The 20589-nt window shown below is 35.6% G+C and overlaps 1 protein-coding gene across 37 annotated transcripts in view; it reads right to left on the reverse strand.

The window, feature by feature from the left end:
* The window catches only part of Nrxn1 (neurexin 1), a 1060252-nt gene that overhangs the window by 146803 nt on the left and 892860 nt on the right, over positions 1-20589 (reverse strand). For all 37 annotated transcript variants that reach the window (XM_076833753.2, XM_076833750.2, XM_076833726.2 and 34 more), the window contains one exon: positions 9441-9612. In XM_076833753.2, coding sequence (XP_076689868.2) covers positions 9441-9612 — 172 coding nt within the window. The remainder of the gene's footprint in view (positions 1-9440; positions 9613-20589) is intronic.

A 20589-nucleotide genomic window follows, 5' to 3' on the forward strand; every position in this document is an offset into this window, starting at 1 on the left:
AAGAAATTAATACAGGTAATCAGCTATTAACTGAAGTACAGACTTTATTAGGTTTTACCAGGTTTTAACTAATGTCCCTTTTCTATCTTGACATCTAATCCAGATCCCACAGTCCATTAAAATGTCATGTCTCCTTAATGCTTTCAGATTTGTCTTTCTTTATTATTCATGTATTTGACAGATGTGAACAGTATCGATCAGTTATTGTGTAAAATATCCCTTGATTTGGATTTGTCATGATTAGGTTGGGACTATGGGGCTTTGCTGAGACATCAATAGTGCCACAAAAGCAATATGCCTTATCAGGCCATATCACCTCAGGAAGGAAATGAAGGCAACATGTCTTTCTACTGGTGAATTATTCAGCACTCAAAATACATTTATTAGAAGAATAATGGCATTCTAAGAACCATATTTGAAGGTATTTTTTTTCTAAATTTAAGTACAAAAGTTCACTGTATTCTATTTATATAGAAATATAATTTTATCTGAACTAGTAAAGGCTACACCCCAAGGGGTAAGTCAGTGGTTATGGAGTCACATTAGAAGATTAATAAAGGACAGCTAATTTCACTGGAGGCACATTTCATTATTTTTCCCTCTAAAATCTTAACATCCTCAAAGATCACCTAGAACAGAGGTTCTATCCCTATGTAAGGGTCAGAACTCACATACATAATTTAGTGTGTACCTGCAAATATGTCTATTTTTTTAAAGATAGGGCGTTCCACTTTATTAGACTTAGTGAGGCAAAATTCAAAGGGAGCTTAAGAAAAAATGATCTAGAGGATGGTGAGACCTGGAGATACCTACCTATCTAACTTATATTCTAGAGAGGTGCTTGACACCAGATAGGAAATTTTCACATTTTTGATACTCTGCTCTCTCTTGACTATACTGTTATTGTTTACTAGAAGCAAAATGACATTTAATACCAGCTAATATCTGATCTTATAAGATAAGTAGGTAGATGATTGGCAAAAGGGAAAAGGCACGGAAAACATGAGCTGGACTCAGGATCAGCATTCAGATGGTGACATTAAAAACTGAGAGGGGGAAATCACATAGTAGAAGTTTTAAGTGGCTTCACCATACACAAAAATACTAGCTATTATCTGTGTTCATCATAAAAATATGTAAATATTCCTGGTCAATTTAAGAAAAAGGTCTTAGGAAAAAAATATGGGGTCAGAGTGTTTGAGAAAGTATTAAAAAGAAGGCTGGTCACTGAGATGGGACCATGACTTATCTTCCATTAACTCAGGTAATTATAAACTACAAAATACAAGAAAGATACTTTTGGATACTAATTGAGTTATTAAGAGCATTGTTACAAATCCAGAAACCATATTAAAGTCAACCAGATACTTAAAAAAGCTATTTGAAGTTCCCTGAAAGCCTAATAATGTTAAAAGTATATTTCTCTGGCTTTTGATCTTTAGCTGTTTTTAAGAGCTTTTTCCATCTCACTTCCTAAAAAATAAATTTTGTGCTTGTAGTGACAACATTTTTTATATTTGACATGATATTGTTTGTAACCAGGAAGTAGATTCATTAATCTAATTTTCATGTCTTTGCAAAAAAGTCCTTCAACCCAATGTGTCAATATCTTCAAGCTTTTCTTTTCTTTTCTTCTTCTTCTTCTTCTTCTTCTTTTTTTTCTCATTATATTTATTTATTCAGTCTTGAGTTTTTTTTAAATTGATGTAAATTCCTATTTATTTTTATATCCAAGGAGTATATATTTTACTTTTATTTATCCCACAGGGAGTAATTACTAAGATATAGTTTATTTGTCTTTTCTTTTTTATTCTAATTTTGTTATATATGACAGCAGAATGCATACAATTCACATTACACATATAAAGCACAATTTTTCATATCTGTGGTTATATGCAAAGTAAGATTTTCTTATTTAAAATCAGGATAATCTATTCTCATGCTTAACATGTATGGTTTTCAGGAATAAAATCAGCATATATGTTTATTATGAAAATAATTTAAATTGATCAATACAGTGTACATTGGAAATAATAACAAGGAACTTGAAAATACAGAGGGAAATTGTATGGAACTAATGATACATGAACTAATGATGCTGTTATTTTTATATTGTAACATAAGATATAATCTACTTGGCAAAATTCCTCAAATAATCAATAAATATTGATTTGATTGGTTGGTTTCTAAGTAACAAAGTCTGAGAATTTGTCAAAGTAAGAAAGGATCATTGAAAACTACAAAAACGAATAAATTCTTATTCATTAATTGTCTCAAAATATACTTAATTAATATTTTAATGGACTTAAGTTTGGCTTCAAGTACACAGAGAAGCTGTGGTTCCAAATCCTATTTTATTGGGCTTTGGGTATCTGGTGGTGTACGAAACACCCACCTCTTAGCTCATTTGCAAAATATATTAAAATGAGAGGCAGAAAAGTAGTAGAAGAAATAGAAAACAGCTTTGACTTTTGTGTCTCTGCATCATTCACATTGGTATTCAAATAGCAGACATCCAGCATATCCTTAGAAATTAATTTTTCAGATTATTTCAGTTCTGTCAGCAATAAACATTTAATAATACATTTGCTTTCTAGGGTTCTGTTCATCATGAAAAAAGTGTCTACTAAACTTGAATTGAATTTTCTGAATTAGACAGTGACTAATTTGGTCCTGTGAGAATCTGACCTAAGTCCTATAGGGTAGAATACAAATTGGAGGCAGATATTTGAGCTTCTGGTGCAAGACAAGTTTATGGAAGTCAGAGATAGATCTCACTGACCAGTTTCCTACGATAGAAAATGAAAAGTAGTCCCATAAATCCATAGCACAGAAAACAAAAAAGACAACTTATAACAAACAGTAAGACTTTAAAAATGGTCAGCTATGTTCATATGAAATTCTTTACTTCCGTTTTACCATGAAGAATAATCTTTTAGAAAAAGATTATTATGTGCATTGTGTATGTTGGACATTCTAAAAGTCTAAATGAGTATAAAGTCCACCAAACCTTCAAAGGGGAACTTTGTTTTTCCTTTGTCAGAATATCAAACACAAAAACAAAACAAAAAACCCTAATATGCCTTATAGCAACATGAAAAGTTATAATATTAAAAAAATATCCAGGTCACTGATAATGTAAGAACAAGTGAGAAGCCTAAGAATATATCATTTCCTTCCATTTCCTTGGACATAATTTCTTCGAAGGTTGGCTGAGAATTTCAGATAGATGTATGAATATACTACTTAATAAAAAGTTCATTATGCTTCATCACTAAGAATAACCCACAAAGTACCAGCAAAATTCAGCACAATGAAAAAAGATAATTCAGGAAAAGTCAGAGTTTTAGGCACTTGTTCTAAGATTTCTCAAGAGTATGTAAGATTGAGAAATTTAGATTAGTAAACATTTAACTATATAAAATTGAAGCCAAATATTTATGCATTGAAACAAATATTCATCATGCATGTAAGTATAGTTGCACCAGCAAAAAGATAGTGTTTTGGCACTAACATTTAATAAGGAACCTAGAATTATTCAAAAACCATTTAAGTATCTACTTTATGCCAAGCTCTTATTGTTATTCTTTCACAGGACTTCACTTAAAATTGGTAATTAATTTAAAGAATGACTTAAGTCTCCTGAATAGTTTATTAGTTTACACAAGAGATCTTTATTTTCACTATCTCACTTAAGGAAGGAAATAAAACCCAGTCAAACATTTGTTCTATGTATATATTTGGCCAGTGCATGGAGCAAGTCTTCTAGGATAGACTTTTTCTCCTGAATAATCCTTAAGGATTCTAATGCTCTATAATGATTTACTTGTTTGCTAATTAAGTTTCTCAAGTGAAGTTAAAAAAAAAATCAGTGCCTACTAATTAGTATTATTGACTCCAGAATTTAGTAACTACAAAACAACTATGGTTTTTGCAAGAAAAGATTTTATTTCATGTTACTGTTTAATAGTCATAAGGGTTTTGAATGTATATGTGTGGGTCAGCAGAAAATACAAGCTGTGACATGGAGTAACATGCACCTGTGACCAATCATGTAAGTCATGGCTTTTAGTTATGATGAACACATCCTGCTACATTGAAGGATTCATCTAATGATCTCTCTTCACTTTGGATTCTGTGTCCCAGACGGTACAAGGGAAAGCTCACAGCATATGGACAAGATCAAGTGTAGTTTTGACTTAGCCACTAATTAGCAATTGTATTATTGAAGAAATCTGGTGGCCTCTTCAAGGTTCCCTTTTGTCATTTAAAAAATGAAGGAACTGGAATAGAAGGAATTTTAAGTTCCTCCTTCTTTCAGTTGCTATGATTGTAAATGAAGTAGATATTCTTAAATACATCATAGTAGTAAAATTAGGTTAAATATAAATTTAAAGTCCTAATAAAATTAATTAACACCTCAATACCAAAACAGAAAACTCTAAATAATAGAATGATGACTTGTAGGGATAATTGAAAAATTGTTCATGAATTCAATTAAAAATAATAAATCTATCCTAAATGTGTAGAATTAAAAGGGCAATAATCCATATGGCTTTCTTGGTCTCTGAAATATTGTACTAGTTTTCACTGATGAAATATAAGATTTAGAGCCAATGCTCACAAAACCTTTCAGCCAAATTGCATGATCATGCACAAAGTGCTTAGAGCATCTCTATGAAATTTTCCCTGGGGGCTATTCCTTTCTTCAAATTCTCTCATCCCTAACAGATCTACTTTGTCACACCACTTCAGATTATCATTGGCTTCTTTCTTTAATCTCTAATAGCAATAAACACTGAACTGGAAATTTTGACAGTTAACACAGTTCACTTGAGTTTGGTAGGTGTTCTTAATCCTTCTTGTCTCCCAACCAGACAAATCTTTTAGCAATCAAGAACCATGCCTTCGGTTTCTCTATCTGTTCCTATCACAGGTTTCAAGTTCATTAGTGTCTAGTGCCTTCTGGTGACAAAGTGAAGAACTGAATAATTAATAGTGAGAGAGCAGGGAGGGAGGAGAAAGAGATTAAGGGGGAGAGAGAAAAGGAAAAAGAGAAACTAAACAGAGGGAATGTCTTTGTTTATTTTGTTGTTCACCAGGTCTTATTATGTATTCTGCATTATTCTTTATTTTTTTCTATATTCCCTGCGTCCTTTTACTTTTGACATATAGACTGTTTCATAACTCCCTAAATATTTTCTTTGTCTTTTTCTGCTAACCCCACCTAAATAAATGCACTCTTCAAAATACTCAAGTAAAGTCCACTATTTTTTTTCCACAGTCTTACTACACCACTTACTCCAAGATGTCTTTCTTCTTTGAAATCTCTTGTTGTTGACTTTTTTTTCCATAGCTTATTCTTGGCCAAATTACTTTCCCATGTATTCTATTTTTAATATCGAACACTTAAAAATTCTCTCTATGACAAGACTATAAGACTAGTATGTTCCTTTTGCCTAGTATGGATCCAGCAAATTCTTGCTAGTTTGATGTTTTAACTTAGGAATAAACTGAATATTCAATCTTACTTAGATAGAAAGGACATCTTTGGAACATCGTGGTAGGCAGGTGACTTCAGTTTTATTTTCAAAGGTGAGTATGATTTATTTGGAGTAATCTCAAGTCAGAAGAAGCAAGATAATATTAGGCTTTGTGGAATAAATGTAATGAGAAGAGGAGGTCTATTTTTGTTGAGAAAGAAAATTTTGCTACATGACTGTAACTAAGGACAAATCAGAAACTAATGATGCATTGTATTCTAGAGCTTTAATTGACATATGCCAAGAAGTGGCTTTCCCAACTTTAAATGGTTTGCAAAATATTATTTCTGTACTTTGTTCCATGTACAGAAAATAATGGAAACTGGGTATGCTATTCAGAAAGTTCAATATTTATTCTAAAATGTGAATTATTGGGTTATGGGAATATTTCATATTCTCTAAAAGAGCATAAAATCTACCTCTACTAATTAGTTTCTTTATGAAAGCCTTCCAGACAATTATAGGGTAATACTACTGGTCAATGCTTTAGGTGCTTTTCATTAAAGGTATAGTGTCACTACCAGATGAATTGCTTCATAGAAAAGCACTTACCACAAAGCCCTATAATGGAAGGTTAAGTGCTGTACTTAATTACTAATTTCAACCTTATTACCTATATTTTGCAGTGCAGGCACTTTAAAAGGAACCAAATATAGTCTGTTGGTTCCTGCTTCTTTGATTATAGGACTTGGTGGTAAAAGCATTAGTCCAGTTACTCTTCTAATGAATAATAACGCTAAAATTTTTAAAATAAAAATAGCCATACCACAAACTAATACAAAAGATATATATTACATCTTGCTATTAAACTTGTATTTTAAAGCACTTCTTTCCAAAAACTTAAATCTAGTAACACTTTAAATTTTTATTCAGAACTTGAGTGTAGTGGTCTATGCCTGTAATCCCAGTGATGAAGAAGGCTAAAGCAGGAGGACTGAAGCTTGGCCAGCCTCAACAACTTAGCAAAGCCCTCAGCAACTTAATGAGAGCCTATCTCGAAACAAAAAAAATAAAATTAAAAAGTACTGAGGATGGAGCTCAGTGGTAAAGCAGACCTGAGTTTAATTCCCAGTAACAAAAACAACAAGAAAATCCAAGTGTATTCAGCCTTTATGGCATTGTTGCAGATAGATTAAGCTCCAAAAGAAATAGTATTTGGAATTTTTATTGTTTATTTCCTACTACAATACCATGCTGTAATGAATACAAAGCAGATGATTGATGATAATAATAATAATGATAAACTTGGTGACAACAACATGGCTCCTCTGAGTTCTTTACATATTGATCATTAATTTCTATATAAAGAAATTTCTCACATGTGTTCTAATTCTCTTGTGGGCAGATGCCAAGTTTGTTTTTTTGCTTGCATTCTTCAGAATAACTGCAACTTGGCTCACTCTGGATTGATTAATATTACTTCAAATACTACATGGGGGAAGAACACTTAGATCTTGGACTAAATATAAAACATTGGATCTAAAATAACTGTTTCTAAAGTTTTGCTCCTTAATTATTATGGTACCTCCAGCTTCTAATATCTGAATAAATTTCATGTTGTGTTTCTTATTCTATTTAATTGGCAAATGAGAAATTGTATGTATTAAACAAATATTAATCTAAAAATATAAGTATTTCTTCAAAGAATTAATTAACACTGCCCCAATACAGGTACCAGTATTCAAAGTGGACATTAGCCTGACACATGAAGACAGGGAATATATCTTTTGGCAACTATGCCCAGATCATGGTATCTGGTACATACAATTACAAGCTTCTTAATCACATACAATATGGTAAAATTGTGAGTTATAGAGATTTTTTAAAGAATGAAGTTTCTACCAAAATACATTGATGAATTAGAAAACTAGATTTGGAGGACCCATGCTTGCAAAAGGACATGCTATTTTTGTCTTTTAGAGATGCACTCCGCATATTAACAGAATAAGATCCAAGAATGGAAATTTTTACCTTACTTTAACCCATAATTTCCCAATTTAATTTGAACATGACTTCTTCCTTTCCTCTGTAGGTAAGCATTAATAACAACCAGAATGGAGTTCTTCAAGATAACAATATGGGAAGTGCTGATAAGAGCAGAATGTTATTAAATAAAGATAATTTTAAACAACTAATTATTGAAACAAAGCTATCCCACAAGAGGAAACAGCCACAGTGTAAGAGTAACAGGAATTACCATTGTACATGCTCAGGTCAACCTTTAGAGATGACCACATCCCATGGCAGAGCCTAGACCTTACCCTGCTTTATGTTTTCCTGGCATCCAAGGCAATGACTTCCTATCAGAACACAGGAATTGATTATTCCCTAACTTAGGAAGATTACCAACTTCCTTTTCTATAATTCCACTGCAGTTGAAGTTTATTTGTTTGTCAAGTACATTTATAGTTGGTCTTTAGTGAATGCAGTGGAGATGAATAACAGGGGCTCTGAAGCATTGAACACATATTTAAATTACTTTCCTTTCTGATGTTCCATTCCTTCATCTTATTGTAGATGGTAACAGAAGGACTATTCACATACTTGTAGTGTAAAATTGTGATAATTCCCCAGGATACCAATTTGGCAAACATTTTATTGATTGCCTACTATTCACTAGTATTATAAAAGGCACCGGACACATTATTAATTTGCTTGCTTTGGAATATTGTCACGGAGCAGGTTTTAATTACATCTAATTCAGCAAATATTTGCAAAGCACTCCTCATATAGAATAGGTTGGAAATGGAACTTGAAGATGTAGAATTACACAAATTAGGAAAGGTCTAGAAAAGCAGAAGGGGCATTTCATTCCATAATTGTGAGTCAGTCCTAGAGAAAATTGATATTTATGAACAAATCTGTATTTCACCAAATTATTTCTTCCATTGAAACAAATAATTCTAATAGAGGAGTTAGTTATATGTATATTTTGGGTATCATTTGTATTGTGAAGAATGAATTTTCACTTTGTACTTTATACTGGGTTATAAATTGTATGCTGGGCAGCAGCAACAACAAAAATTAGCCTGTCTAAAAGGGGAATAGAGACAAATGAGACTGATTCTTTGAGGAAGCAATTTTGTACCAAAATATAATGACAGCAAATACCTTGGTACTTAAAATTTGTATTTTACTTGAAAATAACATCTATTTTTTTTAATTGAGAACATACACAACTGCAAGTAGCACTGGTTTATTAGATTTCTAACCTTTGTGTAATAACAGTACTGACAAAACTCCTTGGCATGAACAAGTTAATTTTTATTTTATTAATAATGCCTTGAGATTCAGTTTACACACCTAAAATGAGTGATATGAGCATCACAGAATTCTCCTGAAACTGCACGGTTCTAGGAAGCTGAAAGGCTCCTTTTGCTTTTCTAGCTATGATATCTGCTGCCCCTTCCTCCTCTGCTCACGCCCTGCTCTTCCCACACCTCTCCTGGGTTTCTGCTGTGCACCACCATCAAAGCAGCAGTCCAGCTTCACTTTCTCTCAGAAAGCAAATGTTATCCTATTCCCTCCCTTGGTTTTAAATTTTAACTTTGTTACTTTTGACAAAGCCTTTTCTTTGTTCAAATGCAAGGATCCAGTAAAAAGAGCTTTGACATGTTGTGTATTTTTATGTGTGCATTTTTCTGGTTTTCACTGATGTCCTGAATTTTGCAAATGCTAACGTGTGCCTTCAAGTTCGCCTATAAAATGTCATTTGTACACTGTAACAAGAACAGTTTAGGACAGCATTACATTCACGATTCTAAAGTCCAATAAATACTTGATGGTTTTTCTGAAAACCACAATTTGGTGAAACGGACGCAAAACAGTGCTTTGTTTTCCAGTTTTGTTTTTTTTCTCTCCATAAAATCTTCCCCAGATACATATTCACTCGCTTACCTGCTGGGTAGCGCTCGATCACTGGCCAGCTGTCCACCTGTAACGTGGCATTGCCACCACTCCTCGTGAAACGGACCACATGGTACTTCCCATCATTAATGATTGCATTGGACTCTTCAATAGCGATGTCATCTGTCCCGACATTAAACTTAACTCCGATTTTTCCTTGGTGCTGGAAGGGAAGAAGAAAGGAAACAAACAGGTGTATTCAGTTGAACTGATTAATCGGCATTTAAGAAGAATTACATACAAGGGATTGTTCAAAAACATTCTTTGGACAACAGCTGCTTTCCTCTGATTTTACATCTGAAAAACACCTCATAATATGAGCAAGATTCTTGACATTTTGGTAAATGTGAGACATCTCTTTCAGGGATAATTGATATTCCCACAGACACACTTTCAAGGGAATTGAGATGTCTTTTTCCCAGAGGTTGCCAGAGAGAAGCAACAGCTGTCTGCATGAAGCCACCTCCTTTCTTGTCCTTTATTAGAACTCCTTTAATCCACACTCCTCATTTCACAAGAAAAGCGAGACTGGAAACCCTCTGTTTTAGTAACTAGCGGCATTGCAGCAATGAAATCTGTTTAGAGCCAAGTGACAAATGCTCACAATATACAAAATCATTCTAAAGGGTAGGGGCACAAAGACAGGTCTTTAATGAGTGAACTTTTTAGTCATTATTCACAAAACCAAGGCTCACAGCCTCAAACGGACTCAATTTCTTTAGTTTACAGATGAAATTATCACATTGACTCCCACAAGGTCGCATGACTTAACAGAGATGTGGAAGTACCAAAATTCTGTTTCCTCATTTTTCAATGGTATCTAAGCTGAGATGAAGCTATGATACAGTTATCCAAAGTTAACTTGCTCTCTGTGTTAAGCAAAGTAACACGGCGAATCTTTCAAAGTATAAAGTTGTGGTTGTTAACTTTGGGATTTCATAACACAAGGTGGCAAAGAAACATGGGCTCATGTCCTCTGCCTCTGAGCAGCATTCTCTAACAGCAGGGCTGTCAACTCCACCGTGAGCTCAGGTGACTTTTAAAGCATGTGGGCTTGCCCTTCATCAGTAGCAGGAAATACCTGTGCTGCAGGCCTTTGTCAGAGGACATAACTTCAAACTGTCCACCGCTCACCTTTCATCCAACCCCAGATGGGAGAAACCACACACGGGGGGAGAGGGGTTTAAGAGCCACACAGCCCATTCTTTCCTGTAGAAATTTTAAGTCTGAATATTAGAAGCCTGAAGGTTTGGACCACATTCTCTCTGCTCTTTGCTAGATTTTCATCATTGAAGGAGCAGCGGGAGGATGACTTCAGCTTGCCCTGGGAAGTCTTATAAAAAGTCCTGTATAAAGCTGCATTAACTGAAGGGAAGTATTGAAGATGTTATTTGTGACATTGCTCATTATCCTCTCACTGCAGATATCCTAAAAGTTGTTTTTTTAATGTGTGCTAAAATATATATACCTATGCACAAGGCCCTGGGTTCAATCCTCAGCACCATCAAAAAAAAAATATATATATATATATATATATGTATATACATATATATATATGGGCAGTTTATTGAAAATGAGGAAATGTGAATTTTGCTAACATAAGAAAATCACCTGAATTGTTAAAAAAACTGAAATAACTTAAAATAACATCTATTTAAAAGTAAGAATAATAAAAAAATATGTTGAGAAATAAAAGTAGGTACAAGAGAAACAATCTAACAAAAGTCTAAACAACTATTAAAATTTCTCTACCTATTTCCACTCTTGAGTTTGCTAACAATTGGTCATGTATATAGCATTCTGAACACTTTATGAATACTAACTCTGGCAGTACTCATAACAGTCCCCTGGGAGAGATACTATTTTATTTCCATAGTACAGATGATGACATCAAGGCCCAGAGTGATAACGTAACTTGACTGAGGTCCCACAGCTAGCTCACAGATTTGGTAAATCTGACTGTTCTTTGCAACTTGTTTGATCTCTCCTGTTAAAGTAGAAGTACCATGGGGTCTCCTATCGTATGAAGTATGAAGAAAAAAAAAAAACAGATTGCTTTTCCATCTTACAAAATTAGGTATAAAATTGCTTAAGCCAGGTTTGCAAAGGAGAGCACTGTCAACTACTTTTAGGACTCCAAATCTGGTCCATCAAAAAAAGGAGGAAAGGCGAAGAGGTTGCTGATAATTAGAAGAGGATTTGAGAGGAAAGTTGGGATGTGATGGGATTCACACATACTTCCAAGGTGAAAGGGGACTTTTCCCTTATCTGAAGTACAGGGGAAGGAGACTTTAATGGAACACCTCAGAAAGTTTGATATGCATCTTCTGGGATATGGCAGCAGTGGTTGCAGTAGTTAGAAAACTGGGAGCTAATATACCTGAAAAATCCTTAAGGGAAGAAAACTCTGTGGCTGCCTGATACCCTGGGGGCACAGCAAAAAGATATGAAAGCCACTTGTGTATCACAGATAGAACAAAGGACATTACCTGTGGCCAGAGATTAGAGAGCCAGTATAGAATATGTGGTCTCCTGCTTAGTAGAGCCATGGAAGGAGTGAGGCTCAGGGGTGCAGAAAACTTACCACAGGAAAGAACTTGAATTTGCAGTGATGGATATCCAGAGATTGAGGCAGAAATCCCAATGGCCATCTGAAGGAGGTGCATTTACCCTCCACAGGGAATTTCTTGTTTTTTGTTTTTGTTTTTGTTTTTGTTTTGGTATTAAATAAGGCCGCTTTACCATTAAATTATATCCCCAGCCCTTTTTATTTTATTTTATTTGAGACTGGGTCTAAGTTTCTGAGGACCTCCATTGGTTGCTAAGGCTGGCCTCAAACTTCCAATCCTCCTGTCTTAGCCTCACAAGTCTCTGGAATTATAGGAATATGCCAATGCACCTGGTCCTCACAAGTCTCTGGAATTATAGGAATATGCCATTGCACCTGGTATCAAGGGGATTTTAAGAAAGAAATTCTAATAATGTTGGTAAGAACTCTGAAGAGTTCATTAACATGCCTCCCAAAAGTGCTCTCTTAAGAGCTTAAAGCACAGGTTAAGCTAGTGGGTGAGATGGTTACCATGGTATTGGCCAAAGAAGGTCATTTCTGCTCTTATCTCTTCCTGTTTCTTCTGCCTCATCCCTGGAGGATTTGGGGAGGGAGAAGAGAAGCGAGATTCATGAAATTGAGAGAAAAAACATCATGTTTTTCCTCCCTGTACAGGAGGCCTCTTCAGTGTGACCAAGTAGGGATAATAGAGAGGGCTTAACAGAAGATGTAAGTTATTTGTTATTGTACAGGAACTAACTGAAGTTACTTTTTATGTCTAAAAGTGAACAGATGACCTTTTTACTATCCAAGAATGACTACAGTAATACAGAGACTCTGCCTGGATGTCCCTAGGGTCAGGAAGAAAAATTCCCACAGAGGAATTTAAAATTCTTGGTGCATTCTAAGAACCAACCCTTGCAACATAACAAAGGCATGAAAATAATTGTTATCCTGGAGTTGTCCACTGTTTGCAGGGTGGGGGTGAGGGTATTTTCTAATGTAGACATGTTTCTTAAATCAGGAGAAGACTAGAAAAAAATTCTCGATGTTTTCTACTGATTCTAACAGGAAGGTCACAATCACCAAGCTTCCCCAGAGTTCTAATTATTAATTAAGGAGGTCCAAGTTCTGTGAGCGGAAGCATTGCAGTACTAGAGCCAAATAGTATCTCAAACTCAGAAATAAGTCCCTTTAACTTATCCTTACATTTTTCTGCAGTTGGATATATAAAATGATTATTTTCTAGGGTGCAGAAATCCTCAGATTTCATGGGGTTTGACTGCTTGCAACTTATCTAAGAAACAATAAGGGTCAGCGAGGCTTAGAGAGCTTCTGACTTTTAAATTATGTCCATCTGTTCTTGGATATGTTGATTGCTTGCCTCAGCTCTCAACTTACAACTATGGAGTTAGCTAGAGTAGTGAATACCACTAAAGGAGCTACCAACAGTAGGCCTTACCCCCCACTTTTACTCTATCTATCCCACCCTAAGTTACATCAAGGCCTTAAAAAAACACACACACACAATTTAAATATGAGTGATAGTCAAAGGATCACCCCCTGCTCCCAGAAAAAAATTTAAATGTAAATAAAGTACAAAATATTCCTATCAAGCATATTTATAGGACTAGGTTTTACCATATCATTCAGACACAGTGAATAGAATATCCTCAAAACACAACCCTCCCATATTGACAGAATACCAAGCCATTTCAATTATATAAACAATAAAACTTGCTAAACTTTCTTGCCAATAGATAATTACAATTTAAAAGAATTCATTTCACATTCTTATTCTCTGGGATTAAATGTGATTGTCTCGGCAAATTCTCATGAATATTGCATTAGCAAAACCAGCAGTCATTTCACTGGACATGTACTGATCTCCCTGTATTGTATCTTCCTTGAAATGAATAACTGGCTCACACCGTCATTTCACAAATCTATTATGAGAATATCAGTAATGAGCCATTTATAATTTAATGAAGTCTTTCCATGGATTCATTAAATAAATAGTGACAAAGGTAATTATTGATTTTTTTCACAAAAGCTCATTTCTGAATAAGGATTATAATATTAAACCAAGTTAAAAGGAAACATCATGCAATTCGACTCTGGGAAGGTACTTGAACATTCTAACAGTGGCATCGTGGTTTCATGTACTGCCTAATACCATCTGAGATGACATATTCATTTGAAAAATATGTCTGAAGCAAGATTGAGATTTAGTGGTATTCTCAGTGTCTTGGGCATTTTCAAGCAAGATGTTTGCATGTTACAGATGTCTATATATTCTAAGTTATGTGCATATGAAATAGATAAACAGAATGTATACTACACACACACACACACACACACTTATTTAGCCTTCTGTCTGTCATACAGATATGTTTCATAAGATTTCAATCCACTGCTTTCTCTCCTCTACTCTGAGGTCGCTGTATAGAAGGGTTTGACACAACTATGCCTAGGAAAAAAGACAAATAAAAAAATGAAAGATTGTCTCCTTCTTTGCCTGTTTGTTTGTTGCACTCCTAGGGATTAGCCAAGCAGGATGAACAAACGTGCAACCCAAAGGGGCAAATGGATGAGCAGGGGGCCTGCATATGTTGTAGAAACTTCTCTCATGCACCACAATACAGACCCATGCTCCAGGGCCCAACTTTGGACAGAATGAGACAATGCCTTCACATGTGCTACACGACTGTGCTCATTTCCAAATACAAAACAACTCCCATGATCCAAATCTAACCCGCTGATTGAAATTAGAGTCAGGCTGAATGTTATGTTTTGTTCCCCCAGAGACTAATCCTCACCAGGGAGCAAAGGTTTTAAGGCGTGATGGGGACTCTGGGACCTATAGTCACTGTCACTGGAGTGGCAAAACTGCAGAGACTGTCAGAGAGCACCCTATTCCCACAACACCAAACAAACATGTTAATTTAACCCAAATACATTTCCAAGTGAATTAGAGGTCCTACTGATAAGTATGTTTGTCAATCCAGATGGTCTGTAATGTCACGAAGGGGTTTTAGTCTACTGTTTTAATCAGAGACTGAAATGAAAGTACCCCCTACTTCCTAAAACACCACCACTTCAAAAATAAAAGTTTCCTTCTTCCTATCCAATGTTTCCCATTAAATAATATCTGTTTTGTTCCTTCAACTAATAAATAAAAAATGATTGTTTAATATATAGACTACATGTGAGGACAATACTAACATGGAAAGTGTGTTCTTTGACTTTGGGAACAATCAAATTGGGAAGGTAAACCATGCATGGAAATACTCAGGTCCACAAAAGAGCCTGAGGCATGTCAGGGAGGAGCAAGATGTATTAGATGGAGGTGTCTGAAGGGTCTCAGGGTGCCTCCCAGTAGGCATCAGGAGACAGCCTGCCTTGGGACAGCTGTAACTCAACCAGTGGGGACCAAAGTAGCACCTAGAGACATAAAAGTTATGTTCCTTCTCTCTCCCACCTCTCTTTCCAGGTCCTTGGTATCACAGTGCTCACTGGACACAAGGCCTTGAACTAGATACAGTACATCTCACCTCTCAGCATACCTAAAACTCCCAGGACATGTGAAAACGTAAGTGTCCTATCTCTATCTCCTCAGAACATTTAGACAATCTCTCCTAAGTCACATAGCTAAGTATGGGCACTGGAATCTAATCAAGTCGATGGGACTTTCTTAAAAAGAAGGACTTTAGCTCTGTCTGAGTGCTAGGAAAAGACCTTGAAACCAAGGCATCCTCAGAGATTGAATCAAGAAAAGGATTACTGCAGAGTAAAGTTTTTTGTTTCTGGACAATTATATTTCACAGCTCCACCCAATACAGAACTAGTAGTGGCTAGGTACTGGGTGAGACTTAGGTCCTGGTCCTGCAGAGAGATCTCATTTAAGGGTGAAACATTGAAAGAACAGTATCTCTGTTTTCCCATCAAATCTTTACTAAGGATAGCATATTTCTTTCTAATGCCATACCTCCTTTAAGTCCATGAGACTCTGCCCTGAGTCATCTCTTGGTCCTCTCTAGGTCTTACAAGTGTCTAATAAAACTTTGTAAGCGTGGAATAGTTCTTCCTTACTCACTGCCTTAGGGTTATATTTTATGTGCCTGTTTTACCTCCTTGAACATATTAAAAACAGCTTGGGGTAGGAAAAAAGACTAGCTTATTAATCATCATATTCTGTACAGCATTTAACTGACAGCCTTTACATTTGTAATTTTCCCAAACTCACATCCAATTTTCCTTTTTTAATTGAGATATAATTTGCATACAGTATCATAAAATGTGCCCTTTTAAAGTATACCATTCAGTGTTCTTTAGCACACTCGTGAGGTGGTGCAAAGATCTCCACTATTTAGTTTCAGAACACTTGCATCCCACTGCAGTTGTCCTTTGGTGAGATAAAGCACATAAAGTTCTAAACATACTTAATGACTACACAGCACCTGTGACCTATTATTATTACTACCACTACTACCATTGCTATTTTTTTTAAAAAACCAATGTTTAGCTTCACAGTGGGTTGATGGAAATTAGTTAAAATAATGCTCAAATTATGCAGCCATTGCAGTTTTGCTAGAGGACATAATATCTCATTAACCTTCACAAGGACATGTGAAGCAGTTAAACTATTTTATGAATGAGAAAGCTAAAGTTCACAAAGGCTGATTGACCCAAGTTAGCATATCCATCTAACCCCCAGATCAAGAAAGAACATTCTAGGCTGGGCACTGTGGCGCACACCTGTAATCCCAATGGCTTGGGAGGCTGAGGCAGGAGGATTGTGAGTTCGAACCCAGACTTAGCAACGTAGGGAGGCCCTAAGCAACTTAGTGAGACCCTGTGTATCTAAATAAAATACAAAAAAGGGCTATATAAAATATAAAAAATAAAAAAAGATGTGGCTCAGTGGTTAAGTGCCCCAGGTTCAATCCTCAGGGGGGAGAGAGAGAGAGAGAGAGAAACATTTCAGAATCTAATTGTTTTCACATTTGGGATAAGCTATGTCATCACTAGATGTACTGAAGCAGAGGCCACTTGATCATTCCAAAAACTCCTTCTTCTCTCTCTATCAAAGATTTGGTTCAAGGAAAAGTCTAAATGTAAGACAAAGTGGGTATCAAGGATAGACAATTGGAAAAGAAATTAGCAGTTGAGATTTTTTTTTTAAACAACCCACCTAAATTTGGATTTGGTCTCGATTAGATTTTTTTTTCCCCAAAATTTACAAAATAGATGAACTCTAGGATTTTATTGTCTTTTAAAATCAGAGATTCTTTGATTTGAGAGGGGGAAGAAAATATCGGATTAGGGTGATGAATCAGTAACCTGTGGGGCCTTGTGAACCATCTATGTTCCTTCCCAAGAAATTATAACCCCTCTCCTCAGAGGCATGGAAGAGTAGTCCTGATTGGCAAGAATCCCCCCTGGTCAAGTATGTAGGACTTGGTGGTTTAAGTGAGAAAAGGATCAATGGGTATTTCAGTCAACTTGTTCATGGCTATGAGTAAAAGGTCTGACCAGAACAATTTTTGAGGAGGAAAAGTTTATTTGGGGGTTCACAGTTTCAGAGGTCTCGATTTAGAGACAGGAAACTCCACTCCTCAGGGCTGGAGGTGAGGCAGGACATCATGGGCAGAAGAGGGTGGCTGAGGGAAGCAGCTCAGGTGATAATCAGGCAGTAGAAACTAAGTTCAGCTCACCAAATATATACCCCAAGGGCACTCCCCCAATACCCACCTCCTCTACCCACACCCTACATACCTTTAGTTACCACTTACTTAATCCCTATCAGGGACTAAGAGAAGCTCAGGCTCTATAACCCAATCATTTCTCCTCTAATCCTTCTTGCCTTGTCTCACACATGAGCTTTTGGGGGACACCACATTCAAGTCACAACAGTGAGTTCTCCTGAACCCGGGGAAAGACCCTGAGCTCTCAGGACAATACCACCGTCCTTCAGTGTTTCCATTCCCTGACATTAGGTGAAATTTCTTTAGGTGAAATTAAGTCCAGAATCGAGAGGATGTTGGGAGAGAGTTAAGTCTGCTCCGTGACTGGCTAGTGTATCTTTGAATGGGTCAAAAATCCTAAGCTGGTATTTTGAGATTTTTCTGATGTTTGTTTATTTCACTGGTTGAGCCAATACTAGACAATTCTTTATGTCTGAGAAAGCATTCTACTACTTCTATGATGTTTTCTAGAATGGTCACGTAAGCCTTTTTCATGATACTCCCTCTGTTATAAATAGCACACCGGGGCTATCATACCCTCACAGCTGAGAGTGAAATAAAGCTAATTTATCCTCTTACAAAAATAGAGTCATCTCATTGAGAGCACTAATTTTGTACCCTTATGTACTGAAACACCAACCACCCTGAAGAAGGAATACTTGAAATATGTTCCTTATATGTAAAGAACTATTCCTTTATTAATCTTTCCTAAAAATCAAGGAGCAAAAGCAAACAGAATAAGAAATAAGGATAGACTTGATGTCTTGTGTGATATTCTTAATTGTTTGCAGGTAATACTTCTGATGTGGACACTTAGCCTGGTGTTCTGGCATCATGACAGATTCTTCGGGTTGCTGCATGGAGTTTTCAGACCCAAATTGGCTCAATTTAAGCTTGTACAAAGTGCAGTGGGCTGCTCAGATATGGATAGGTATTGTTGTTGTTCATGTTTTCTGATTTTTTTTAAAAAAATTCATTGTTAAAAAAAAAAATCCCTCGGTTGAGTGTTAATTCAGCCTTGTTTATATTGTAGAGTCATTTAGAAAACCATATGAAACAAACATTGTATTTTAGGTGCTGATTAAAACAACAATCGTTGTTTTTCTGCTTCTTTCTGATTCCTTGTCTTTGGGCCATTATGCTGCTGATTATTAACCTCCACCAGGAATCACACAGAAATAGAACATTTTATCAATTCTACTAGTTTGGGACATTTCTATGTAAAAAGGTTTTCCTTCAAAAGAGGTTTGGGTTTATTTGTGGATTTCATTTACTTGTTGTATCCTAGGACCATCATTTTTGTTGAGAACTGACTATATAATTACAGTCTGACTCTAATGTTCCAAATTTCCATAACTCAGAGCACAACATTTTTTAGACAAATAGACCAAATATCTTTGGATGGTAATTTTAGCCCTTTGCATGGTAAATGTTACCTTAGTAACTAGGTTGCAGGTAAAACAAAATGAATCTTTTCATTATTTTAAATCTCAAAAAAACATAAAAACATATCAAGAGAATAATGAATTATTCTAAATTCCTTAGTTGATATAAGCTATGTAAAGTAATTTAGGAATGGAAATATTAATTTGGAATGGATAAGCTTTTCTAAAATTCTGTTTGTGCATTGTGACTTGCAACCAAGAAATAATAGTAAGGTGGTATTTTCTGCGTGTTTGATGGACTGACTTTCTGATAATACTGTCTTGCCTTTCACAAGCCTCAAGCCCTAATTTGAAATGTATTCCACAGCAGCTGACAGTGCAACCCTTATCCTTTGTTTTCTCTTTCTTATTGACTTCTAGAGCAGGACTGACATCCTTGGAAAAAGAACTCTTGGGCATCTGGGCATAGAAAGTCCAACACCGTCTCCGTCTGTTTTCTACACAAGCAGCAAGGCTCTCTTATCCCTGGAGTGGTAAGTAATAAATCCTCCAGCCCTCACAAGTCTATGTTGATGCATGTAATTCCAGCACAACAGAATGTTCAGAAGAGAACAGAAGCTCCAAGGCTGAATGAAGCTCCTAGTGATCATGACCTCTCTTAATCCTCAGAAAACAATACTTCTGCCACAAAAATAATCAAGAAATATTTATTGACTATCTTTTAGCTACAGTGCATCTCACAAAACACTGTGCCACTCTTCCCCATCACTCAAAAAACTCAAATGCATTTTGTTTGATGCATACACACACACACACACACACACACACACAAACACAATTGATTTACCGCAAATACATGGATTTCTCTCATAACTAAAAGCAAACTTTTGGAACTACCACAATACCAATAAGTCTAGTAATCACCTATGTTTATTTATTTACTCTTTCAGAAAACAAAACTTTTTGCTATACTCCTGGTCTTCTGTTAAGCTCTGGAAAACGGTGGTTAATAAAGCAGACAGAGCTGCTTCCACTGTGAAATATACACTTACATTGTTTCTTTACACATTAAAATTTATATTAGTGTATAATGCACACCAAGTGTCAAAAAGGCAAAGAGTTGGGTGGCATGAGAGGAACTGAGTAATTAAGCAGAGCCTCTTTGAGGTCCTAAAGATGAACAGAAATCTATAATGAATGTAAACATTTTCCAGACAGAGAAAACAGTATATGAACAGGCCTCAAAGGAGAGAAAATAGGCGAGTATAAAGACAGATGCTTTTATGGACAAATGCAGATGCAAATACAAATATATAGACTCTTTACAGATACAGGGATGTGAATAAAAATGAACATATGTAAGTATTGTCTAGAAAATTTGTCTGGATATTATTTGAATGGACTTTTGCACAGAAAACTAAAATACAGCATTTGCAGAAATAAACCAATTGAAAAATAAA

The sequence above is a fragment of the Callospermophilus lateralis genome, chromosome 14, assembly GCF_048772815.1.
Source record: "Callospermophilus lateralis isolate mCalLat2 chromosome 14, mCalLat2.hap1, whole genome shotgun sequence".
NCBI lineage: Eukaryota > Metazoa > Chordata > Mammalia > Rodentia > Sciuridae > Callospermophilus > Callospermophilus lateralis.